This window comes from Nuphar pumila, chromosome 3, assembly GCF_984573655.1.
Source record: "Nuphar pumila chromosome 3, dmNupPumi1.hap1.1, whole genome shotgun sequence".
In the NCBI taxonomy this organism is placed as follows: Eukaryota; Viridiplantae; Streptophyta; class Magnoliopsida; order Nymphaeales; family Nymphaeaceae; genus Nuphar; species Nuphar pumila.
In genome coordinates this window covers 137,869,532-137,894,996 of record NC_143251.1, presented here as the reverse complement: position 1 = coordinate 137,894,996, position 25,465 = coordinate 137,869,532, and the positions used below count along the sequence as shown (strand labels likewise).

Sequence of the window (25,465 nt, the reverse complement as noted above, 5' to 3'; positions counted from 1 at the left end):
ATTATTGAATTTTTAAATCAAGTCAAAAGTATCACAGATCAACTAGCCATTGTTGGATATCCAGTGTCAGATAAAGAAAAAGTGCAGCAGACACTGAATGCCCTGGGGTCAGAGTATCATGTTCTTGTAACTACCTTATTGTGCTTGCCTATGCTACCTAGTTTTGAAGATTTGCGTGCTAAACTGTTCCAGTATGAGATGTCCTTGAAAAGCATTTCTGATGCTTCAACAGGGCAATCATTTATGCATGATGTTCTTGCACAGGGATGACTGTTGATCGTACACGATGAGGGCATGGCAGAGGTAGGGGAGCACAAATCCAGGGTGGGTGTGGGTTGCTACCTATACCAAATGTCACTCTCAACCTGTCAAGGAACATTCCCACATGCTACCAGTGTAACAAACGTGGCCACATCAAAGCCAATTGCTGGTTCAATCCTCAAAGTCGCAATAGAATACAAAACAACAGAAATGCTGCTACATCAGGATCTGCGGATACCTTTCGCGTCAGTGATGATGCTAAGGATCTTCTCTTGTCTGCTATGGCTAACTTGAACCTGAAGCAGAATGATAATAGAATATGGTATGTCGACTCTGGGGCAGGTGCTCATGTCACTGGCAATATAGGTAAGTTCTCTACCTTAATCCTTTATTTTGGTAAATCTAATATTGTAACTGGAGATGGGACTCACCACCCTATTTCAAATGTAGGCAACGTCTTCATTTCTTTGTCCGAATCTTTATCCATTCCTTTATTTGATGTTGTGCATGCACCAAATATAAAGAAAAATATTGTCTATGTTTCCAGGCTTTTGATTCTACCAATTCATCTGTTGAATTCACTCCTACTTCTGTCTTTGTCAAGGATCTTCAAACGAAGAAGATGTTCGCTAAAGGAGAGCGACGTGGAAACATGTATATCTTCAATGAAGATCTAACCTCCAGTGTGTTAAAGCCTTCCAAGTCTGACAACGTCTCTAGAAGTGTTCTAAGTATATCTCAGTGTAATAAGCCAGAAATTTGGCATTCTCATCTTGGTCATTGTAGTCAAGTCTTTATTGAAAAATTAGTGTCCAATGGATTTCTTCCAGAGTCTATTTCATCTTCGTTGAAGAATAAAATGTATTTCAGCTGTCAGGTTTGCAAAAGTCATGTACTTCCTTTTCATCAAATAAATAAAAGAGCATTCATGCCTTTTGAGATAATATGTTCTGATGTTTGGGGCCTAGCCCCAAATGCTTCTTCTTCTGGAAGTAAATATTATGTATCCTTTATTGACAGTTTTTTCCGCTTTACCTGAATATTCTTTATGAAATACAAATCAGAGGTTTCTCTTATCTTTCATCATTTTCATGCCTACGTTAATACCCAATTCTCTCAAAAAAATCAAATTCTACAATGTAATGGGGGTGGTGAGTATTCCTCCAAGGAATTTTTAGATTTTCTTCAAGATAATGGGATACATCGTAGAGTTTCTTGCCCATACACTCCACAACAAAATGGGTTTGCTGAACGTAAACATAGACACATTGTGGAAAGTGCAATGAGCATGATGCATGGCTCTAACGTGCCCATTAGTCATGTGATAAATCGTCTTCCTATGCCTATTCTTGAGAATCAGTCTCCCTATTATGTACTCTTTGGGGTACATTCTGATTATAATGAGTTACGAGTTTTTGACTGCATGTGTTATGTACATGTTGATAAATCCATGAGAACTAAATTTTAGGACAAAGCTTCCATATGTCAATTTGTAGGTTATGCAGATGAACACAAGGGATACAGGTGTATGACCCTGTCAACAAGAAGATTTGAATCTCCAGAAATGTTATTTTTGATGAAAATAGTTTTCTGAGAAATAAAGCAAATCACGATTATAAACATATTGACGCAACTGTAAATTGGTATGATCCATGGCTTAGTGCTGAACTCATCTCACATGCTGCAGAACATACTAGTTTGGCTCTTGGAAGCATAAATGATAAGATAGTTTGAGACGAGATATCAAAAACAGAATGTCTGAGATACAGAGGAAATGTCTATACCAGGAGACCCAAAGAGCAAACAGATGTACCTGCTGGAGAACAGGTGGCATTGTCCAATAATAACAGAGAGGTACCAAGAAGATCAGAAAGGATAAGGCATCCTATTGAGAAATGGGTGAGTTATGATAACTTTTCTATGGATTTTCAGATTTTTCTATCAAAGATTGAAAAACACGAGAAACCACTTGGATTTCGTCAAGCTATTCAATCCAACAAATGGATCGAAGCAATGAATGAGGAGATCGAGGCACTTCATGAGTGTCGAACATGGGAGATAGTTGGTCGTCCCCCAAACAAAAAATGTTGTTGGCTCAAAATAGGTATATAAGATTAAATATAAACCGGATGGTAGCATTGAACGATACAAGGCACGTCTTGTTGCCAAAGGTTTTACTCAATAATACGATCAAGATTATGATGAGACATTCAACCCAGTAGTGAAAATGGGAATCATTCGTATTATACTTGACCTGGCCATTGAACATGGGTGGATTCTTGGTCGGCTTGATGTTAAAAATGCCTTCCTTCATGGGGATTTAAATGAAGAGGTCTACATGGAGCAACCTCAAGGCTATTCAGAGAGACCCAAAGGAATATGTATGCAAATTGAGCAAAGCCTTGTATGGCTTAAAGCATGCCTCCAGGTCATGGTTTGAAAGCTTCTCCTTAGAGATTCAGAACCACAGTTTCCTCCGCTCTCAACTTGATCATTCTCTATTTATGTACAGAGATGGAACCACTATGGTTTTCTTACTTATATATGTTGATGATATTGTGATCAATGGTAATGCTCCATACCATATTCGACGAATTAAAGATTTGTTGAGTATGCGATTCAGGATGAAAGATCTTGGGGAACTGAGATATTTCCTTGGTGTAGAGGTGGACAGACAAGATGGAAAAATGTCATTAACTCAACACAAATACACTCTTGATCTTCTGGCCAAATCAGGAATGACAGATTGCAAACCTCTGTCTACACCTAGTATTGTCAGTCAAAAGCTCAGTATTTGTGATGGTGAGTTATACCCTGATGCAAGCAAATATCGCAGTTTAGTAGGCACGTTACAGTATCTTACCTTTACTAGACCAGACATTGTATATTCTGTAAATCAGGTATCTCAGTTCATGCATGAACTGAAGACTGGCCATATGGATGTTGTTAAACATATTCTTCGTTACCTAAAAGGCACAGTAGGTGATGGACTCACATATGTGCAATCCTCATGGGGGACACTGAAACATGACATAGTGGCTTATACAGATGCGGACTAGGTAGGGGACCCAGATGAGAGGAGGTCTGTTTTAGGATACTGTGTTTTTATCGAAAGAAATCTAGTCTCATGGAGTAGCAGGAAACAGAAGGTTGTGACACGATCTAGCACAGAGGCAGAGTATAGATTTATGGCAGCTACAACAGCAGAAGTGACCTGGATTAGACATCTACTTACAGAGATGGGAGAGAATATCTCAAGTTCGACTCTTATGTGTGATAATAAAAGTGATATACAAATTGCGTTCAATCTTGTTCATCACAGTCGGACTAAGCATATTGAGATTGACCAACATTTTATCAGACAAAAGATAGCGGACAAAGAGATTGAACCAGTTTATGTGACTTCAGAAGACCAAGTCGCTGATATGTTCACAAAAGGCCTCACAAGTAATCGTTTTTGGTATCTGAAGAACAAGTTGTACATGGTTTAATCCCATGCACAACTTGAGGGAGGGTATTAGAATATGGATCGGATATGGATCCAGTAGAAGATCCATATCACGTGTATGTTTATGTATTTTGTATTACTAATGCAGGGCAGTTTTGTTCATGCAAAAGAAGTTGTAACCCTATTAAACTTAACAATGTTTTAGTGCAGCTAATGCAGATTTGAGTGGTTGTCGATTCCCAACAAGCACCTGAGTTCTCCTTCTCCTCTCTCCCTCTCCTCTTTTCTCGATTCTTGCAGCAGTTTTATCAAAGGCAACACTAAAAAATAACTATTTTTATCAATAAAATCCATGATTTTAATGGAAAATAGCCTTCAATTACTAACAAAAATGTCCACCAATATCAAGTGGACAACACACAAGTGTTTTCGTAAAGAACGCACTCTCAACACCCATAAAGGGGCACACGCAAGAAGGATCACAATATAAATAATAAGATTTTTATTAAACAGCACAAGTATGCAAAATCCATAAATTTTTTATTAATAAACATTTTTCCCTATTTAGGAAACGCAAGTAGAAAACATTTTGAAATTTCATGGAGAGATTCTAAAAAATCTCACATAGCAAAGAGAATGATATTTGCAAATCAACACTAATTTGCGCAAAATATGAAGAGATTTAAATTCTCACAAATATCAAGAAGTGATATTTTGCAAATTTCAACAATAGTTTAACCACCACAAGCAAACACCTCACTAGGCCTCTAAACATGGTTTGAACATGTGTATCAGCGACTAGAACAAGAGCATAATCATCATGCCAACAATGGGCTAAAATCACACACGAAAGTATGAATATACATCTCTTGTCTACATATAATGACACTCAAAAATCAAGTATATCAACGACTAGATCAAGAGTATAATATCAACGATGGGCTAAAATCACAAACGAATGTGTGAATAAACATCTTTTGTCTACACATAATGACACTAAAAACAAGTGTATCCACGGCTAGATCAAGAGTATAATGTCTATGATGAGCTAAAATTACGCACGAAAGTGTTAATAAACATCTTTTGTCTACATATAATGACACTCAAAAATCAAGTGTATCAACGACTGGATCAAGAGTATAATCACAATGCTAACAGTGGGCTAAAAATCACAATGCTAACAGTGGGCTAAAAAGACAAATGAAAGTGTAAACAAACATCTCTTGTCTACATATAATGACACTTAGATAAGATGCATAACAGGAGAAAACACAAAAGGTAAGAGAGCTTATAATGAAAACACACTAATGTTATCAATAAAAATATCAATTTTAACAATCTTTCGAAACACCATGGTTTCAAAAATAGATAACCATCACAAATAAACAGAGTTACAAGCATTCATAATAACAATAGTCATACAACAAATGAGTGTTATAACACACTCAGATCCAGATATCAAACAATTGCCGGTTAGAGCCAAATCATAAGTTGACAATCTAAACTGAAATAAAACGAGGTGCACACAACTCACCCCAACATCTCTGAATCAAAAAATAACAAGGCTAAGAGATGATGCATCATATAAAATTTTGTGATGGCCGTAACAAATGTCATAAAAAGGCAATAAATACTCACGAAAATCATTTTTCAAACAAGTGAATTCAAAGATAAGAACCAATTTGAAAAAACAAAGTTTCAAATCAAATCCAATAATGGTAAATGAAAAACTTGGATTGAATATAGTGCAATTATATGCACATGCAATCATAAGCATTGTTAATATAAGCAAGCTATATAGAGAGAGAGCTCAATCTAGATTACAAGTCTACTATGAGACAATCAATGTCATTAAAGAGGACCAAAACATATACAGAGATTCTTAAAGAACCATATAAAAAAAAACCAAGTGAATACGCAAGTACAACTAATCATGAATTCTTACAAAGGGAACAAAAGAGCTCATGTATATGCAATAATCTAAATAACTTAAAGTCACATATCTTATACAAAAGACATGCATAGGAACAAATTTAAGCATATATGCAAATGATAGATTTAAGGTACTAGGGGCACAATATAAAAATTTATATTTTATAAATAACAAGTATGCAATGAATCGAGAGTCTTTAATCAAGAACACACATGTCCACCAAAGATCTAAGTGGACAAACACGTCCATTAATAATGGACAAGTACTAAAGTGAACCATGAGATAAATGCATATAACTCCCATAAAAACACAGAATTTTTTCATGATTCTCAACTTAATATTTTATTAAAAACTAAGTATGCAACATAATATTTAAATCTCATGCAAAGCATGTAAAATAATGCCACGAGACTAATAACATAATCATAAGTACCACAAAAAGGATCAACAATATAAACACCTAATATCATAACTATTGTCCCACAAATTACCCATACAAGACATTTATTAAAGTGAATGACTTCTCATAAGAAATTATGCTCAATACTTTATGCACGAACAAACAATCTTATTCATCATGTAAGGCAATCATAAGTGCATAAGGATCAAATATCAATAAAATTTATTTTATAAGCTAGATCATAATTTTTAACACTTCATATGCTACTTTTAATACACCAAGAGTAAAGAGAAATATTAAACACAAGTTCAAGCAAAATTTCATAAAATTATACTTATGAAATACACGCAACATCATTATTTTGAAATATCTCAAATTATTTTACAATATATAACAATTTATCAAAAAAAATAAAAACCAAGTTTAACAATAAGAACATGATTTGACATTTATAATCATGACTTGTTCAATAAAGCATTTAAATGCCAACAACATATGCTCAAGCATAGATGATTGTATACATATATATATCAAAGAAAGCAAGTTTTAAAAAATTAAGATTCAAATATGATTTAAACATACACATATCTAATTTCTCAAAAATAAACAAATAAGTCTTATAAGATATTTAATAAAAAGCAAGTCCAATGGTGATTAAAAAAATATTTAAAAATATTTTTAATAATAATAACAAATATATATATATATATATTCCTTTTAACGATAAAGAAAATAAGTGTTTTCTCGTGCATAATGCATGGAATAGATAACACAAGAAATACTTAAAGATATAAGATACATAATGAGTCTATATTTCTCTTGAATTCAAGCCACACAACAATCATGAATCCTTCACGAAGCACGAACTCGAACCAAAGAATTCCAAGATCCAAAACAAGCAAAATGCCAAGAAGAATTTTTTGGCTTTTATATCATGTAATGAAACAGCGAAAAATATAAAAACAATGCAACTAAGGGTTTTATATGATCATGATCACGATCACAAAAGTGCATAAGTACAAACCAATGTCACTAAGGGCTTACAAGATCACAATTACAATGTGCACAAGCACAAGTCCACTATAAGACAAAACAATAGCCAACAAGAGGCAACCACACAAGCACTAAGTGCATATAACATATTAAGGAACTAAATATAAAACACAAAATATAAAAAATATTCATCTTTATTGAGCATAAATGCTTAAGAGAAGCATTAGTTACAAGAGAGGGGTTCAACCCTTATTTATACACAAAGGAAGAGCATGGGGCTCTATTGGGGAGTTCACAATAGAGTCGTTGGGAGCTCCCAACGGTCACAAATGTGACCGTTGGAGAGCCCCCAACGACTCTACGGTCTTTTGACCATAGAGCCCATGCTCTTTATAAAAAAGGACATTAAATAAAAAGATAAAAAATAAATAAGAGAAAAATTGTTCCTAATGAACAATACTGTTATACATGAGTAAAATGACAAAAATACCTCTAAAGGGTATTTACCTATTACATCATTATATACATATATATATACATGTATGTATATATGTATGTATATATGTATGTATATATGTACAATATGAAACAAATATGTATGTATGACAATACACACACACACACATATGTACAACTTAACAACTTGATCCAAGATTGAAAGTGCTTTCAATAATGGAGCATCAAGTGGTTCGTTCACAAGCAAAATTAGCAATGCAATACCCTCACTTGACAAAAATCTAAATGGGCCTACTTGGCACATGTGCCTTTGTTGGCTTATACATATGTACATCTATTTTAACACAATCCTTGTAATACCCTATCAAGAAGGAACAAAAAAGATATTATTGTGAATAAAGAACCAAAAAAGCTGGTATACAGAAATGGCTGCAATGGATCATCCAATGGAAAGTCTATATATGTAAAACCATTAACAATGAATTAAGGATTCCAATCCATATATAGCCTTTGCTTAGCTTAGCTTAGCTTAGCTTATGATTTTTCATGGATCGGCACATTTACTTAGCTTCATAGCTTGGCTTACAAAGATTAGTGCAGTTGATTCTTGTTTTTTAAGCCCTTAGACCAAAATTGAGCAATTTGGTACAGTAGTACACAAACAGATACAGGGAGATCTGTAGAAATTTGGTTCAAAATAAATAAACTTTTTTTCCTGAGATGACCAAAAAGCAGCATAGTTTAAAAGTTATTCATGTATCAAATAACAAAGGTCCAGATTTCATTCAATATTACTAAAAACATAACTACTCAATGATGGATGAAAACAAAAACCCTCCAACCCAAATCCATGCAGTGATATCATTTTCAATTTATGTGATTGGAATTCATACTTTCTCTCACAGTAGCCAAATTGAGGAGCAACGTGGGAACCAAAAGGAGGAAGTGAGAAAATTGGCTTTTAAGAAGATTAAAATGGAAACAGGAAAAGCATGTGATGCAGAGATCTGTTTGAGAAGTGAAATAGGATTTACTTGTGAAGTGATGGGAAGCTAAAGGTTGCAAGAGTTGCGAGAAAAAATTGTCAAACTCCATAAGCTATATGAAGACATCCTTAGAACATTTTATTTCAAAGGATAACATGAAAAAAATATAAATTGAAAATTCAAAACAAATATTATGTATTCGATATTTGAGACAAGGATGACATTTATGATAGCAAGCTTTCTTTATACATCAAGGTCCTAAAAATAATAAGAAAAAATTCTACAACAAAGGACATATTGACACACCTTAATCGATACTATGAGAAATGGGATACTCTCTATTAGACCACAAACAATAAATTTATCCAACAATTGATTCAGAATACCAATATTTGGGATTCCAAGCAGCAGGAATCATGAATCCGCAGTGCTGCATACTCCCTAAGCAGGCCACTTCCTGCTTCTAAGTCACACCTCCCAACTTGCAGACCTGCCACTAAGCCTAAGCAGTTTCTTCTTGTGCAATTTTTGCCGTCATGATTAGTGTGAGGATGAATATATATAACATTATTAATATATACATATCGAGCTTGACCCATGACTTCAGCTTCTTCTTTTCAAAAAAAAAAACTAAAGATAGAACATGTGGCTAAGTTACACTAAAATTCTAAATCTCCACTAACAATAGTGACCTTTAGGCTTCAGTAAAAAATTTATGGGCATCAGGTATATGTTGAAAGATAACATTAACATTAACGTATAACACAAACAAACTTTTAATTTAATTAACTAGATTCATCAAAACATGAATATAGAAATATACCAACAAAAATTTCTGCTATCTTGCAAATTTAAGTTCCATGAAACATGGGGAAAGAAAAACCACAAAAGGATTGAGTTATTAAACCTCTTCTTGAACCTCATTATACGACGATCACCATCATGACGGTCATGATCATGTGAAAGATCTTCTTTCAGCACATCGTATGTTGTCAAAACAATATCAGCACTTGCAAGTTCATCCAAATCAACAAATGAGGAATATGAAGACGAGTTCTTAACACCTTCATATACACGAGTCTGGAGGGAACCAGCTCTTGTGTGCCTACAGTAAGGGTCAAGATTCAGATTGAATTCTCATAAGCACAAGTGCACATCGATGAATTAAATATAGATCTATGGCAACTATAAAATGAAGCAATTGAAAGGAAGGAATATGTCATAAAGTGTTTGAGAAATTCATAGAGCAATGACCTAAAACATGAACAAATTTTTAACAACAAAAAAGCACTATGTGAATCTATACTTCAGAGACAACATTCAACTGCAAATTTTCGGTAGTCTTTTCGTCAGCAGTGTCTGCAAGACATGAAAGTAACATATGCATCATATTCAAGTAAACCAAATCATCACATAAGTCAATGAGTAAATTCACCACTTGGCATTGGCTTAAATGCACAAGAATCCCACCAAGTAAACCTTAAGTATCATCTTCAGAGAATGCCAATTTTGACAGCTGGATAACTCACTAAATGTGTTCCATGGCAAACAAAGTTCAGCGAAAATAGCAGTTCCTCAAAAATGGTAATGCATGAAGATACTGAAAAACATTATTATTATTAAACATATATGCCATATATCCAATTCTTGCATTCATCAAGCAAAGTTCAGTAACTTGTCCTTTCAATATTCCCTTTTGTCATTCTCACCTTTTGGCAAGGGCATAATTTCTTTCTTCATTTTTTATCATTAAATATACTTGAAATCATTGAATTCATTCTCCAGAGGAAGCAAGTGAAATAGTTTGTTTCTCGAGAAGCATTCCTATCACTAACATCGCTAAATATGCTCTAACATCATTGGCATGCAGGCTGAAGCACGAATGCCTTCCTTCAGACAGAGTTTTTGGGTTCCAGACAACCTGCTTTGTATACCACCTGGACACCCCCAGAAACTGTTATGACTGGATTGCCCAGGCAATCTGCTAGCTTTTCCTCCACTGCATTTGTAAGTACAGCTCCATAGAAGATTTTTGGAACTGTCATCAGGTCTTCCAGAGATTGTGATGAAGAGCTCAATTTTCCAACTTTTGTGCAACTATGGAACAAGATTCAGGTAGCTCTACAACTCCTTCAAGGTTTATCCTCTAACTTCTACCTCTGCCAGGCTGTTATTATTTTCCAATGAAAGATCAAAGGATTTAGGTAAGTGTTGCAATTGGGTGCTTGAATCTCGGGAAATCTTTGTGGTCAAAACCTTATCTCTATACAATTTCTCTTACATTATCTTATAAGTAGGCCTATGTGATGGCTGGTTGTCTCACAAGTGCCTGATACTTTTGCTGTTCTAATACTCTGATTCCTGCTGCTTCAATAGATTTTGTCCGAGCCGAGTTACTTGGAAAGATTGTGGAAATGTTATCAGCCTAAACGAGATCTGAACTCTATTATACTGCAAAATCAGTGCATGGTTATAATGTATGTATTCAGAAAAAGGAGAGTTTTTCAACCGTAATTCCTTTAAAGTTGAATTTCACAAACTAGGTTCCCTGAACCTTTCCAATGGATAACTTAATATTGGGAAGATATCTATGGATTGCATGGATGGATCAAAATATAACAGGATCATCCCTCAGGCTGAGAATGATAAAGTGTCAAAGGAAAAATGTGAAGGAAGAAGTGTTAGATGTTGATGTATATACATACTACATAGTATGTACATATATGGATATATGTATAGTGTATATAATATATAATATCTACTTTTTTATTTCTTTATTTTTTTTCTTTTGTTATTTTATGTTGTATAGCTCTTGAACTGGCCGTTAGGAGCGTCTAACAACTAGTTCTAGCCACTTGAGCCTATTCAAATAGGCCTTATTCCCCATTGTATGATATGCTTTTTGTGAGCATTCCTATTAATAAAATTATATATTTATGTGTTTGCTCTCTCTTTCTCTCACTCTCTTGTGCCTTAGTGCATTTGTATTGCCCTTAGCAACTCTTGTATTGACCATAGTGACTTGTGTTTTTGGCTTGTTGCCAATTCCAATCTCTTGTATTCTTCTTTATTATTTGATTACATGGTATCAGAGCCGCGTGCTCTTGAAGCTTGAAGATAGTATTGCTCGTTGGTGCATGAAATCTTGAGGGATCATGTGGTCATGATCCTTCCCTTCTCGATCCTACATTCTTATTGGTGGTTGTGGATTCAAGCTTCCTCTCCTTCATTGCTCATGATCATGGCCGAAAAGGACACCACGGTAATCTCCTTCAAACTTAATGAATTCAACTATTTGATGTGGGCAACCACTATCGAAAACCACATCAAAGGAAAGAAATTATGGGAATATGTTAGTAAAACCACTACGGAACCACGATTAAAGCTTACACGAAGAGAAGGAAATCAAGTGAAGACTCTCACCGAGCGTATTATGATTCTAGTGAGAATGATGATGATAATGTTTTCAATGATATTGATGTTAATGTAGAACGTATTCATGAGTTAAGCAATGATAGTGATCCTACTCGAGAACTTCAATGTTATTCTCGACATGATGGTGGGGATCATCCATGTGATTTTGATAAATATAACCAATCCCTTGAGATAGAAGAACCTAATCTTAGGAGATCTGAGTGTGTTCCTAGACCCCTGAGTAGGTTTGTCTCCTATGAGTCCTTTTTACCTAATTATAGACCTTGTCTCATAGCTATTCAATCACATTATGAACCTTCAACTTATAGGGAGGCCAATAACATAAAAGAATGGTTGAAGCCATAAAGTTAGAATTAGAAGCCCTACATAAAGCTAAAACTTGAGAAATTCAACAACTACCTAAGGGAAAGAAAACTATATGATATAGGTGGTTATTTAAAATAAAGACCAAAAGTGATGGATCATTAGAAAGATATAATGTTAGGCTAGGTGCTAAAGGATATTCCCAAAAATATGGTATAGATTACGAAGAAACCTTTGCCCCAATTGCTCGTATGACTAATGTTAGGACTCTCATTGCAGTAGCATCTATTAGGAAATGGCCCATATACCAATTAGATGTTAAAAATGTTTTCCTAAATGAATATTTGAATGAAGAAGTATGCATCGATCCTCCCCCGAGTCTGAACATTGAGAAGGGCATGGTTCGTCTTCGCAAGGCCTTGTATGGGCTTAAATAAGACCCCAAATGCATGGTATGATAGGTTCATCATGGTTTTAAATCATGCTATATTAGCATTGCTCTTTTTATAAGATCTACAAGTTCCACCTTTGTTATATTACTCATATATATTGAGAAAGGGGTTGAACAAATTAAATCTATGCTTAAAGAAACTTTTGATATGACTGACATCGGTTTTTTGAGATATTTCTTAGGTATTAAAGTTGTCTACTTGCCAAGAGGATACATTTTGTTTCAAATGAAGTTTGTAGTTAATACTTTTGCTCGCTCGGGAATCACAAATGATAAAAATGCTAACACACCAAAAGTAGTTAATGTCAAGACGAGAGTTGGAGATGGAATTTTACTAGATGATATAACACCTTACCGACAACTTATTGGATCATTAACCCAATTGTCTATTACTCGACCAGACATTACACATGTAGTGCATACTGCAAGTCAATTTCAGCATGTGACAACTTCAGTTTACATGAGTGTCGTATTGCGAATAGTCAGATATATAAAGAATACTATCTCCAAAGGGTTTTTCTTATCTTCCTCCTTGTCTTTAAATCTTATTGCTTATACTGATTCAGATTGGGGAAATCCCAATAATCAACAGTCAACCACTGGTTTTTGCGTGTTCCCAAGTGATTCGCTTAATTTTGTAAAAAGCAACATAATGTATTATTGTCCTCTAAGGAAGTTGAATATGGGTCTATGGCTACAACAACAACTAAAGTTGTTTAGTTGCATATTCTTTTTAGAGATATGGGAGTTTATGTTTCTGAACCATCGAAGTCGTGTTGTGATAGCAAAAGCTTCATATATATTGTCAACAATCATATGTTCCACGAATGAACCAAGCATATTGAGATGGACTATCATTACGTTCAAGAAGAGCACTTGAAAGGAACTAATGATTTTCCCTATGTACCATCGGAATATCAAATTGCAGATTTTTTCACTAAAGCCCTACCTTTACCCTGATTTCTCTTTCTTCTTAGCAAACTTTTGGTAATTTCACCATAAGTTTGAGGGGGAGTGTTAAATGTTGAAGTACATACATCTATATATGTATAGCATGTACATATATGTATATGCATATAGTCTAGCCATTAGACACTCCTAACAGCAAGTTCTAGCCTCTTGAGACTATTTAAATGGGCCTTATTCCCCATTGTATGATATGCTTTTTGTGAGCATTCTTATTAGTAAAATTATATATTTTTTGTGTGTTCTCTCTCTTGCTCTCACACTTCTGCCTTATGTATGAGGACACAATTCACAACACCACCAGTGATTTATGCACGAATAAAGTTTCAACTTCTCTCCATAAATGCAATTTGAAAAAGAGAATAGCCTATTCTTCCGTTGTATCATATGGGTTTCATAATAAGGGGAATTTGTTCTTCTGATAACCTTCTTCTTCATGGTGACATTCAAGGATCAACTACAGTTTGAAATTGTAGTCTAATGTTTATCATTTTTATGAGCAATCTAGAAAAAATTAGAAACATTCTCCACAACACACGTCTTATTTGTTCTCGTGTATTAATGAAAAACAACTCAAGACTAAACCTATCACTTCGCCTAGATTCAAATAGAGAATCTTTTGAAGAAAAATAAACTAAGAAATGCAAGAAATACTATCTGCAATAGACAACTTCCAATCATGAGCAAAATTAAAGAACTTATAAAAGTATACCGTGCAATTTCATCCTGCCATTGTGGTAATATGGGAGAAGGGCAGACAATCAAAGTTGCACCAGTAACATTTGAGCAATCAGCAGCTTGGATCAATTCTGTGCAAGTTGTGCACACGTAATTTCCTTCAACTAATTTAATGTTAGCTTGCCCTTTCTTTTTCAGGTTATTATGCAAACTGCTAGCAGGAGCAGGTTCACAACCTCTTGTTTTGGGAATTCTGTGAACATCTGAAGCCTCCCCCTTAGGGGTGAAACCAACACAATCTGCATGTTGCCAAGCATCGCAAACATCACACTGTACCCATAACCCTCTATATTTAATGCTTTCATTCACTGCTCCGCAAATACATTCCACACGTTCTCTTTTCAATCGGTTCATGTTACTTATAGCACTTCCTGCTTGTTTCAATTCATTATTAGAAGCAACACAGTGATTAAAGGATACCTTTGGATGGGCAAATATGCAAGCAAGCAACTCAACTGTCTTCCCTAGACCCATTTCATCTGCAGTAAGTAAAACATTAACCAGATTCTTAATAGACAGGCAAAAGTGCACACGTGTAAATGGAAATTCATGAAGTATAAATATACATATGTAATCAATGACACATAAAATATGGCATCTGATATTTTACTGGAAAAGTAAGAATAACCATGACCTTGTTAACGTCCAGCAAACAAAAAGATGCACAGCATATAAGCCAGAAAAAAAAATGGTTGCCTCAACACATGCATTTTCCTCAACATGCAGGCATTTTTGGTGCATTTTATCATATCATATGTGACTCAGGTCAGATATCTCTACACGGCTGACTGAAATTTTATACCATAAGATCCTGACTCGTCCAAGAGACCATGTGATGTACACGTATGATGCATATGTTCTATCAGACGACATTATACCCTATGCATACTTCCCTCTTGTAACTGCCACATAAGCACAGCAATTCAGTCATTTATTTCCCCCATTCCACTTAGCCTATGTAAGGTATATTCCTCTTGATCTGTTTAGTGAGTAACTAGGGTGTCAGGAGCTATGATCTGGGATATCAATGGTCATCCAATAAGAGGAAATCCAGCTTACATGGTTGAGGTTATTTCGAGCATTCCAGGATTGGTGTTTTTGCACATGAATGAACTGACACAGTCTCTGATGTGCAAAAGAGAAAGAGGAAAAGGAGGGAGAAATGCAGATACTGATGACATCTACAGCTTATATGTAATATGTTTAACATTGTTTGACTGTTTAAACTGGATTAAGATATTCGCCAGTCCCTTCTAGCTTTTCTTAATATTCGTGTTCTCTTCCACACCAAATGTAGTTTTGGGAATTATGTAAATAGTTAAGATTAATCTTATGTTTTTCCAAGTTTTCACACAAATTACCCTTTTGACATTCTCATCGGTTAATCAATTTGACCTGTGGTAGCAGGCTTTCTACTCTCTCACAACAATAGTCACAAATATCTGTCTCACCTATATCTCAGCAAGGTTATTTCTCATGGTAATATGGGTTAGGTTGATAAATCTCAGGGCTTAAGAATTTTCAAAAATATGAAAATATAAAAAATAAGAAAATAACATTTTCAGATGATAAAATACACATAATAAAAGAAATAAGTAAAAATGTAATTTTAAGAAGAAAAAACATATTTAAGATACAGAAAATAAATAAATAAGTAAAAATTAACTGATAATATCATGATATTATTGTGATATTGTCACGAGAATATCACGACATACATAAATTTTGGATATTTTCAAAATATCATGATATTTTACCTTTAATGTGAACTTTACAGTGATATTATCGCACTTTTTTTAAAATATCACTGATATATGTGTCTATGCTTACAACCCCATTTAACTTATCTGCCCAAATCTACCTTTATATGAACTTCCAATAATTATGGCCCCATAAAATTTATAGATCTCACAGTAGTTAGTTATCTGTTGTGGCCATTCTTGCCCTCTGACCTTACTGTTCCATTTATTTATCACTACCTAATTTTCATACTCAGAAGATCTGAATTTTGTTATGTTCAAGTGTCAATATAGAGCATGGACACATATTAGACCTTGCAAGGTGTAAGTTACAACCATGAAAACTAAAATGCAAGAATACTAGAACTATGATCTTTCATGATGTGCACCTTCCTCCTAGTCCATTGTAACTTCCATGCACGCACTACAAAAAATTGCAGCCCAAGCATTTCATAAGCTGATCAAAGAGCACAACATCCACATAGTATAGGTCAGCTTCCACTCTTTTGTCATCATTTACAAGAAATGATGGTCTGACAATCAGCAGAAGACTTTTGAGTGCACAAGTATCAATGCCAAGGTTGTCAAAAGACAGGTATTTTTGGTCTGTTTCACAATGTACTCACGGTACATAAGGTCTGTTCACAGTGTACTCAGTTGTTAGTTTCTTCCATATTCTTTATTGCTGGAGAATATAATTATTAATATACAAGAGCAAAGAAAAGGAATGAACAGGATGACTCACTAGCATGTAAAATTAAGTATGAAGAATGTCATGCATCCATTGCCATGTGTATTTTGTTGAGACGATAATTAACATGTAAACAATGAACAGCATAGCAAGTAAAGAATGTTTTCTTTGTCTCGGAGTGATAATATTACCACTTTCAGTGGTTCAGCTAAAAGAAAATATATAGATTGTTTTTGCACCTTCTAAAGCTTAATATGTTCAGTTCCTTCCTATTAAATACTCAGTAGCGACAATATGGAGAAGGGCTTATATACCCTGGATAACTACTACAGATAAAACCCTCATTAGTGGATATCAGGGTAATCAACCTTGTATACAGATTCCATCAGATGTATAACAAAACTACCTTTTTAGGCAAAATTTATGCATAAAAGATCATTTTGGAGGTATAGAGGTAATAAAAGAAAATGGCCAATACACTCAATAAATAAACAAACTTGTTAGGCAATGCAAATGAATGGCACTGGCCTCAAACTCCATACTTCAGTGTGACCCTGAGGTAGAATAAAAGCCAACTTAGGGTGCAAACCGCAGTCTGTGCTATGCAAAATGACTTGCAAAGTGAATCAAAAGTTTAAGACTGAGGGTTCACTAAACATCAAAATCTCATCGGGGTCAAAGGCTTTATGTTCAAATCATTTGTTCACCCTAATGGAAATCCACAGCATTAGTCTTAGGTTCAAAGTGGAAACTCGGGGGATGCATGATGATGAAATCCTTGATACTTGATAGTTGATACAGAAAAGACTGGAAAAAAGACTAGTGAAAAACTAAAGGACATTGCCCCTCAGAAAGATGTGTTTTTACAAAATATCCATTAGCAATTTGAAAGATGCCAAAGGGGAAATGTGTCAACAAAAATGATAAGTATAAATATTATCCTCTGCACCCTGTTAGGAAATTGTAAGGCTTACCTTCTACTCAAGTCCCTGGTACCCATAAAAACCTGAAACCTAAGTTCATTGCCCATATTTTCACATGTGCACAGATGTTGCCAACATTTTTCACATAGCATGTATTTGCTGTTGATCAGTAGTAATATAATAAAGAGGAAACTAAACTGCTTACCAGCAAGAATGCCCCCAGAGATGTCAAATAAGGAATCACCTGGATGCATTGATAAACTTCCACTGAAAATTATACCAGCACATGCACAACACCAAAAGAGAAGTTATAGTTATAGCACATCAAACATAAGCTTAGGAAAAACATTTAAGAGAACACAGAGAGAAAAACATTTTTAGAAATACTTTAAGTTCCCCTGTTTCTGTGCATGTGTGTCAATATTGGTATATTATATGAACACACACATGCACACAAATTCATTTATTTATTATTTATTTTTTGTTAACCCACTCCAGAACCTTAATTACTAATCCACTTGTCCCTATTCCAACCGTCAGCCTCCTCTCCATTTTGACATATTGATCCCATAAGTTTGAAACCCTAACACTGCCCCCTTCCCTACTCAACCCGACCATAACCACTCATTCTTTAGCCTCCTCAAAAGCCCATCCCTACCTCTCCCCCTTTATGGACCACACCTCCAGCTTCCTTTATAAACTCCCACTCTGAGCAAAGAATAAGAAGAAACTACTGAGACGAAGTCAAGAAGGCATAGAAAGCTAAAAATGATTTGCAAGCTTGCAAATTTGACAAATTTAACCAAATAAGATTTTGTAAGCTTTGCCAATTTTGTTGGGCTTGAACGAAGCTTTTCGAGCTCCAAGTGAGCTCTGGCCCAACTCATTGTAGTTGGTGAGCCACAAATAAGACAATAATGAGCATGACATCCTATTAGGAACACTGGTGCTGATTAGAAGATGCCTAGCCAAACCTGCCTGATAAGCTTCCTCAATTGAGACTAAATACCAAAATCAGGAATCATTTACTTATTGGTCACCCACTATTTGTGTCACGGGCTTACTTTTTCAAGAAGCCAATGCAGCGCGACGGTCCTTTCTTACCGTCGCAAGCCTTTCTATCTCTTTGTCATGGGCATAGAATGTTTTGCAAACCCGCGACGCGCCAAGCTGCCCAATCTGACCAGCCTAACGGCCAAAGGCCGCGTGTCAACAATTTTCCAAGTACTGATTCATTTTCATTGGCCCTGCACACCACCTCGTGCGCAGCTGATTAAGCACATTTTCAAATGCAAATTCCATCTAGTTCATGCCGCTTAGTGCATAGCCGTCTCATACCTGTGAAAATATCTCAAAAAAGAGATAAAGTGTGCGATAAGCACAACACCACCAATGTGCACAAATGCACAAGAACACTTAGAACAAATGTACACGAAGGTACAATAAAAAAACTCAAATGCACAAAGGCATACAAAATATAAAGAATTTTATTGAGAAGAATGGAAAACAAAAGCTCCAAGAAGTGAGTTTTACAAAGGGGGAACTCCCCTATTTATAAGAAGCAAGGAGCCTTGGAAGGGCTCCACTAGCTGTTGGAGCCCCTCCAACGGTTAGAATTCTAACCGTTGGAGAGGCTCAACAGCTAGTGTTGAGCCCCCTCCAAGTTGACTTTGAGTCAACAAAAAGAAAAAAAGAAAAAATGAAGAGAAAAAAGAAAAAGAAGAAAAAGTAAAAATACAAAAAATATTACAACATATTCATAATTATGAATATGCGCAAAAGGAAGGGAAATAACTAAAATACCCTTGCGGGTTTTACGAGAAAAAAAGGAAACATATATATTTACATATATATATATATATAAAGAGACACATATACATATATACATCATGTATATATGTATATGTATCTCTCTTTATATATATATATGTAAATATTTACATAAGAGAGATACATTTTAACACCCTCCCTCAAACTTAGGGCACAATGACCGAAAGTTTGCTAAGGAGAAAGTTGAATCTTGGAGAGCAAAGCGCCTTAGTGAAGAAATCTGCCAACTGATATTCTGAAGTCACATAAGGAAGATCGATGACTTTTTGTAGATATGCCTCTCTGACATAATGGCAGTCAATCTCAATATGCTTTGTCCGCTCATGAAAAGTGTGATTCTTAGCAATATAGATTGCACTCTTATTATCACAACACAACTTTGTGGGTTCTTGAATTGGAATTCTCATGTCTTGCAGCAACTGATGAATCCAGACAATCTCCATAGTTGTAGAAGTCATGGCTCGATATTCTGCTTCGGTGGACGATAGAGACACCTTCTGTTGTTTCTTACATCTCCATGAGATCAGGGATTCTCCTAAAAAAATGCAAAAGCCTGTAGTGGAGTGACGATTATTTGGGTCACCTCCTCAATCAGAGTCAGTATATGCAATTAAATTTAACTCAGAAGATGAGGAAAGGAAAACTCCTTTGTTTAAAGTTCCCTTTATGTATCTGACAACTCGGAGAACGGCACTCATATAAACGGATGTAAGAGCATGCTGAAATTGGCTTGCAATATGCACGGCATGAGAGATGCCCGGCCTTGTGATGCTAAGATACATTAGAGATCCCACAAGTTGCCGGTAGGTGGTAGGATCCTCCAAAGGTTTCCCATCATCGATCTTCATTTTTTATCCCACAATTTCAGGGGTCTCACAGATTTTATCATCAGTAATACCTGATCTCTCAAGAATCTCACAAGCAAGTTTAGTTTGAGACAAAAAATAGCCTCTATGAGAGTAGGCTACCTCGATACCAAGAAAGTAAGTCAGATACCCCAAGTCTGACATTTCAAACCTTTCTTTTAAAGTGGTTTTAATGTTTCTGATGCCCCTTGTGTCACTACATGTTATCAACATATCATCAACATACAACAGTAAAATCACAATTCATGCATCAGACTTTTTGACGAACAGAGCAGTGTCAGTGTAGCATAAGGTAAAACCATCTTGAACCATCACATCATTAAATCGATCATACCAAGCCTTAGGGGCTTGTTTTAAACCATAAAGCGTTTTTTGCAAACGAAGGACGTTCCCCTTTGGTACGTTCATACCAGGAGGAGCATCCATGTAGACTTCTTCATTAAGGTCCCCATTTAGATAACATCCATTTGGTAAGTATTCCATTTTTTAATAGATGCAATGGTGATCAAACACCTTACAATAACCATTCGTGCAACAGGAGCAAAGGTTTCTTCGTAATCGATGTCGTATTCTTGACTATATCCTTTTGCGACAAGACGGGCTTTATATCTTTCGAGAGTGCCATCACTTTTGGTTTTGATTTTAAAAACCCATCTACATCCTATTGTTTTCTTTCCTTTTGAAAGACATTGAAAAACTCACGTTTTGGCTTTGTTGAGGGCTCTAAGTTCGTTGTCCATGGCATCCCTCTACTCTATCATTTCCTTAGCTTCTTTAAAATTTCTAGGTTCTTGATATGAGTGAATGGCACTAAGACATGCCCTATGCTTTGAAGAAAAAGACTCATAGGATATAAATCTAGAAGGATTTTTCCTAGATCTTTCAGTTCTTCGAGAGTGGTTGGAGGATTCACTAAGGTCACTATATTTCTCTATTGCACTTCTAAAAGTGCTTTTATCTCTATGTGTATAGGTAATTGGTTCATTTATCATTTCTTCTTCATCATGAATGGTTTGAGGAATACTTTCACTTATATTCTCATTCTCATTCAATTCATCATCGCTAAAAAAATCTTCATTTCTAGATAATAGTTCAAACAAAAAAGAGTAATCGGCATTATCTTCATGAGTTTTGTGTTCTTCAAAACCACTTATGTTTTCTAAAAAGGTTACATTTCTTGAAACATATAGTTTATCATTTTTAATATCATAACACCTAAAACCTTTTTGTGTTTCCGAATATCCCAAAAACGCACAAGGAATAGCTTTGAGAGATAATTTATCATTCTTATCGGTGAGAACAAAACATTTACAACCAAAAATTTTTAACCTATTGTAATCGGGTTCTTTTTTATACAAGATTTCATATGGAGATATTTGATTCAAGTTTTTGGATGGAAGTCGGTTTATGAGATAAACCGATGCAAGAGCCGCTTCGGCCCAAAATCTTTTTGGAATTTTTTGAGAAATGAGCAAAGTTCTTGTAGTTTCAATTATGTGTCTATGTTTTCATTCGGCCAACCCATTTTGTTGAGGAGTTTTGGGACAAGACCTTTGATGAACAATCTCATTATTTTCAATATAACTTTTGAAATCATTTGAGAGATATTCTCCCCCGGAATCGGTTCTAAGAATTTGTAATTTACTATTGAATTGATTTTGTATTAACATGTGAAAAACCTTAAAAGTAGAGAAAACCTCATGTTTATGTTTGAGGAAGTATATCCAACTATACCTTGAGAAATCATCCACATAAATAACATAATACGAAAAACCTCCCTTAGACACAACGGGTGCCGGTCCCCAAACATCCGAATGCACAATTTCAAAAGGCTTAGTTGAAAACATAGTTCTTTGTCCAAAAGGTAAGCTTCTCATTTTACCAAGAATACAATCATTACAATTGAAATTGTCACAATATTTGGATGCCCAAGGCGTTTATGCCAAACATTTATATCTTTATGTTGGGCAACATTACAAAAAGAGGTTTTTGGAATTTGAAGAAATTACATGAGATAAAGATCTCCCTTCCTAGAGCCTTCCCCAATCAACTTTCCGGACCGGCGATCCTGTATCCAACATTTATTTGATGAGAATTTGATATCACACCCATGATCCGATAGTTGAGAGACGAAAAGTAAATTTAAATTTAGTTTTGGTATAAATCTAACTTTAGGAATAGAAAAACCTTGTCTTTCAAAATCACCAATTCCTTTTATTTCAAGAGAAGCCCAATCCGCGGTAGAGACAAAAGAGGGTGACAAATTTTTTGAGTATTTAGAAAGTGCAAAAACATTTGGAGTCATATGAAAGGATGCACCCGAGTCTAAGAGCCAAAGAGTCTTACCGGGAGGAGAGAAGGTGGTCATGGCGGCTCCGGAAACGGATCCCTTGAGGAGTGGTTGAAGAGCTTCCATGATTTGATTGAGAGACAAAGGCATGGTTGGAAGTTGATGGACCTTCCTCCTTGGTTGATTGGAAAGTAGTAGACATAGCCACCATCTTCTTCCATTTAGGGCATACCGGTTTAATGTGACCCGGATCTTTGCAAAAATGGCATATGATCTTACTATAATCTCTTCTTCCATAATGCCCACCATTTTCTCTTCCTCCTTGATTTTTGTTAAAATGAGGGGGTTTATAGGTTTTAACATTATTCCCCGGTCTTGAGACGGCATAAGCACCCTCATCCTCATCTTTAGAGGGAACGGCCAACACACTTAGATTGGTTTTATTCATTCCCAATCTAGTTTCTTCTCCACTTAATTTGGTAAGCACATCTTCCAATTGAGAAGAAGAGAAAGAAGACAAGAGAGAGGATCTAGTTTGTTCAAACTCGGGTCTAAGCCCATTTAAAAAGTTAAAGAAATGATCATCTTCTAATTGTTTGGCCCTCAATTCAATAGCCTCACCACTCCATTTAGGTTCTTGGAGAGCAAGCTCATCCCAAATAGTGGATAACTCGGCGAAATACTCTCTAACGGACATTTCTCCTTGTTGAAGGGTTAAAGCCTTCTTTTGGAGATAGTATTTATGGGACAAATCTCTTGAAGTATACATTCTTTCAAGATATTCTCATACTTGATATGCCTTTTTGAACTTTAGAATGTTGGCATTAATTTTGGTCTCAACCGAAGAGAAGAACCATGAGAGTATTTTGTAATTTTTCATTTCCCACTCTTCATGCTTCTTATTGTAATCTTCAAAAGCCTTTTCTCTTTCTTCTCCGTCAAGAACCTTGATCTCCCCTCTCTCAAGGATAGTAATTTTAGGTTCGGGTTCGGGAATAGTTCCTTGAACATATCCCCAAAGACCCTTTCCTTTTATATGGGCCTCCATATTCCCGGCCCATACATGATAATTTGTTCCATTTAATTTGAAGCCAAGAGAGAAGTGTGAATCCTTTTCGCCCATTAGAGAGGATACAAAGAGAAATAAATGCGTACCACAATGTGAAATGAGTCCCTTCTTGATATAAAAAGCTTCTAAAATATAGAATGAAGGACCGAGTCTTCACTCCAACCACCACAACTTAATGGCATGCTTTACGAGGTACTGCAACGAAGAGAGAAAAATGCACGATCTTCTTTTCCTTTAAACCTGGCTTTGATACCATGTGAAAATATCTCAAAAAAGAGATAAAGTGTGTGATAAGCACAACACCATCAATGTGCACAAATGCACAAGAACACTTAGAACAAATGTACACAAAGGTACAATAAAGAAACACAAATTCACAAAGGCATACAAAATATAAAGAATTTTATTGAGAAGAATGGAGAACAAAAGCTCCAAGAAGTGAGTTTTACAAAGGGAGAACTCCCCTATTTATAAGAAGCAAGGAGCCTTGGAGGGGCTCCACTAGCTGTTGGAGCCCCTCCAACGGTTAGAATTCTAACCGTTGGAGAGGCTCAACAGCTAGTGTTGAGCCCCCTCCAACTTGACTTTGAGTCAACAAAAAGAAAAAAAGAAAAAATGAAGAGAAAAAAGAAAAAGAAGAAAAAGTAAAAATACAAAAAATATTACAACATATTCATAATTATGAATATGTGCAAAAGGAAGGGAAATGACTAAAATACCCTTGTGGGTTTTACGAGAAAAAAAGGAAACATATATATTTACATATATATATATGTAAATATTTACATAAGAGAGATACATTTTAACAATACCAACTATCATTTCCGAAAAGGACACAAACTTGCCTTAGTCTTGCGTGCCATGGAGCGTATTGCGACTCCATACGCATGTCATAGCAAAACCTCGCCACTGAAGAAACAAAGCCTTGCGGCCCGGAGTCCGAAGACCAGTTGATGATTGAACACCATAGCGAAGAGCACCAACCAGACTCATTCACTGACGCCTCGACATTCACTCGCCTAGCCCTGAGTTACCATACTCGGTTGGAATCACTTAATGTGATCCGTGGGGGAATTAGCCCTAACCCACACATGCCCCTGTGCGTCCAACCCAGAGTTATCGGAAGCTTCTTAAGTAGGTGGGAAACTCGCTTCGGAAGCGCGATAATCCTCGCTTCTGAAACTTCATGGGAAGCTCGATTCCCCCACGCTTCTTTTATGGTTCTCATACACATGGTCTATGCATACTATATATTTTTCTCACGTTTCTTTTCATCTTGTTCATGTATTTTCTCTCACGCTTTCACTCACTTTTCATGTACTTTCTTTAAATTGGTAACCATCATTGTTAGATTTTAACAAAAATTTAATACTTTTACAAAAAAATCATGAAATATAAGAATGATCAATTTTATTTTAGTTTTTATTTGTTTTTTGTTTGATTCCATATTGCTTCATTTTTTATTCATATTTCGCTTTTAAATTGAAACTTGCTTCCTGCTTCATATAAATTTTAAAATGCCTCGCTTCTGCTTCCCGTATCGTTTCCCGCTTCTGCTTCCTAGTTTGGCAACCTTGGTCCAACCGCTATGTTGGGGACATCTTGCAAGCTAAGAGGTCCTTAACCAAATCTCCAAAGGCAACATCCTCTTATCCACTGGCACTGCTTAACCAAACAATGTTTCACG

General features: G+C 35.5%; 1 protein-coding gene across 2 annotated transcripts in view; it reads right to left on the bottom strand.

The window, feature by feature from the left end:
- Nucleotides 1–25,465, bottom strand: part of LOC149844023 (RING-finger, DEAD-like helicase, PHD and SNF2 domain-containing protein) — a 155,414-nt gene that overhangs the window by 104,956 nt on the left and 24,993 nt on the right. For both annotated transcript variants that reach the window (XR_016430949.1, XM_090000260.1), the window contains exons 3-5: nt 17,929–17,990; nt 14,345–14,849; nt 9,385–9,582 (exon numbers count right to left, since the gene is read on the bottom strand). Coding sequence is in view for 1 of the 2 variants with exons in the window: in XM_090000260.1 (XP_089856386.1) it covers nt 9,385–9,582; nt 14,345–14,849; nt 17,929–17,990 (765 nt within the window). In the remaining variant the exon portion in view is untranslated. The remainder of the gene's footprint in view (nt 1–9,384; nt 9,583–14,344; nt 14,850–17,928; nt 17,991–25,465) is intronic.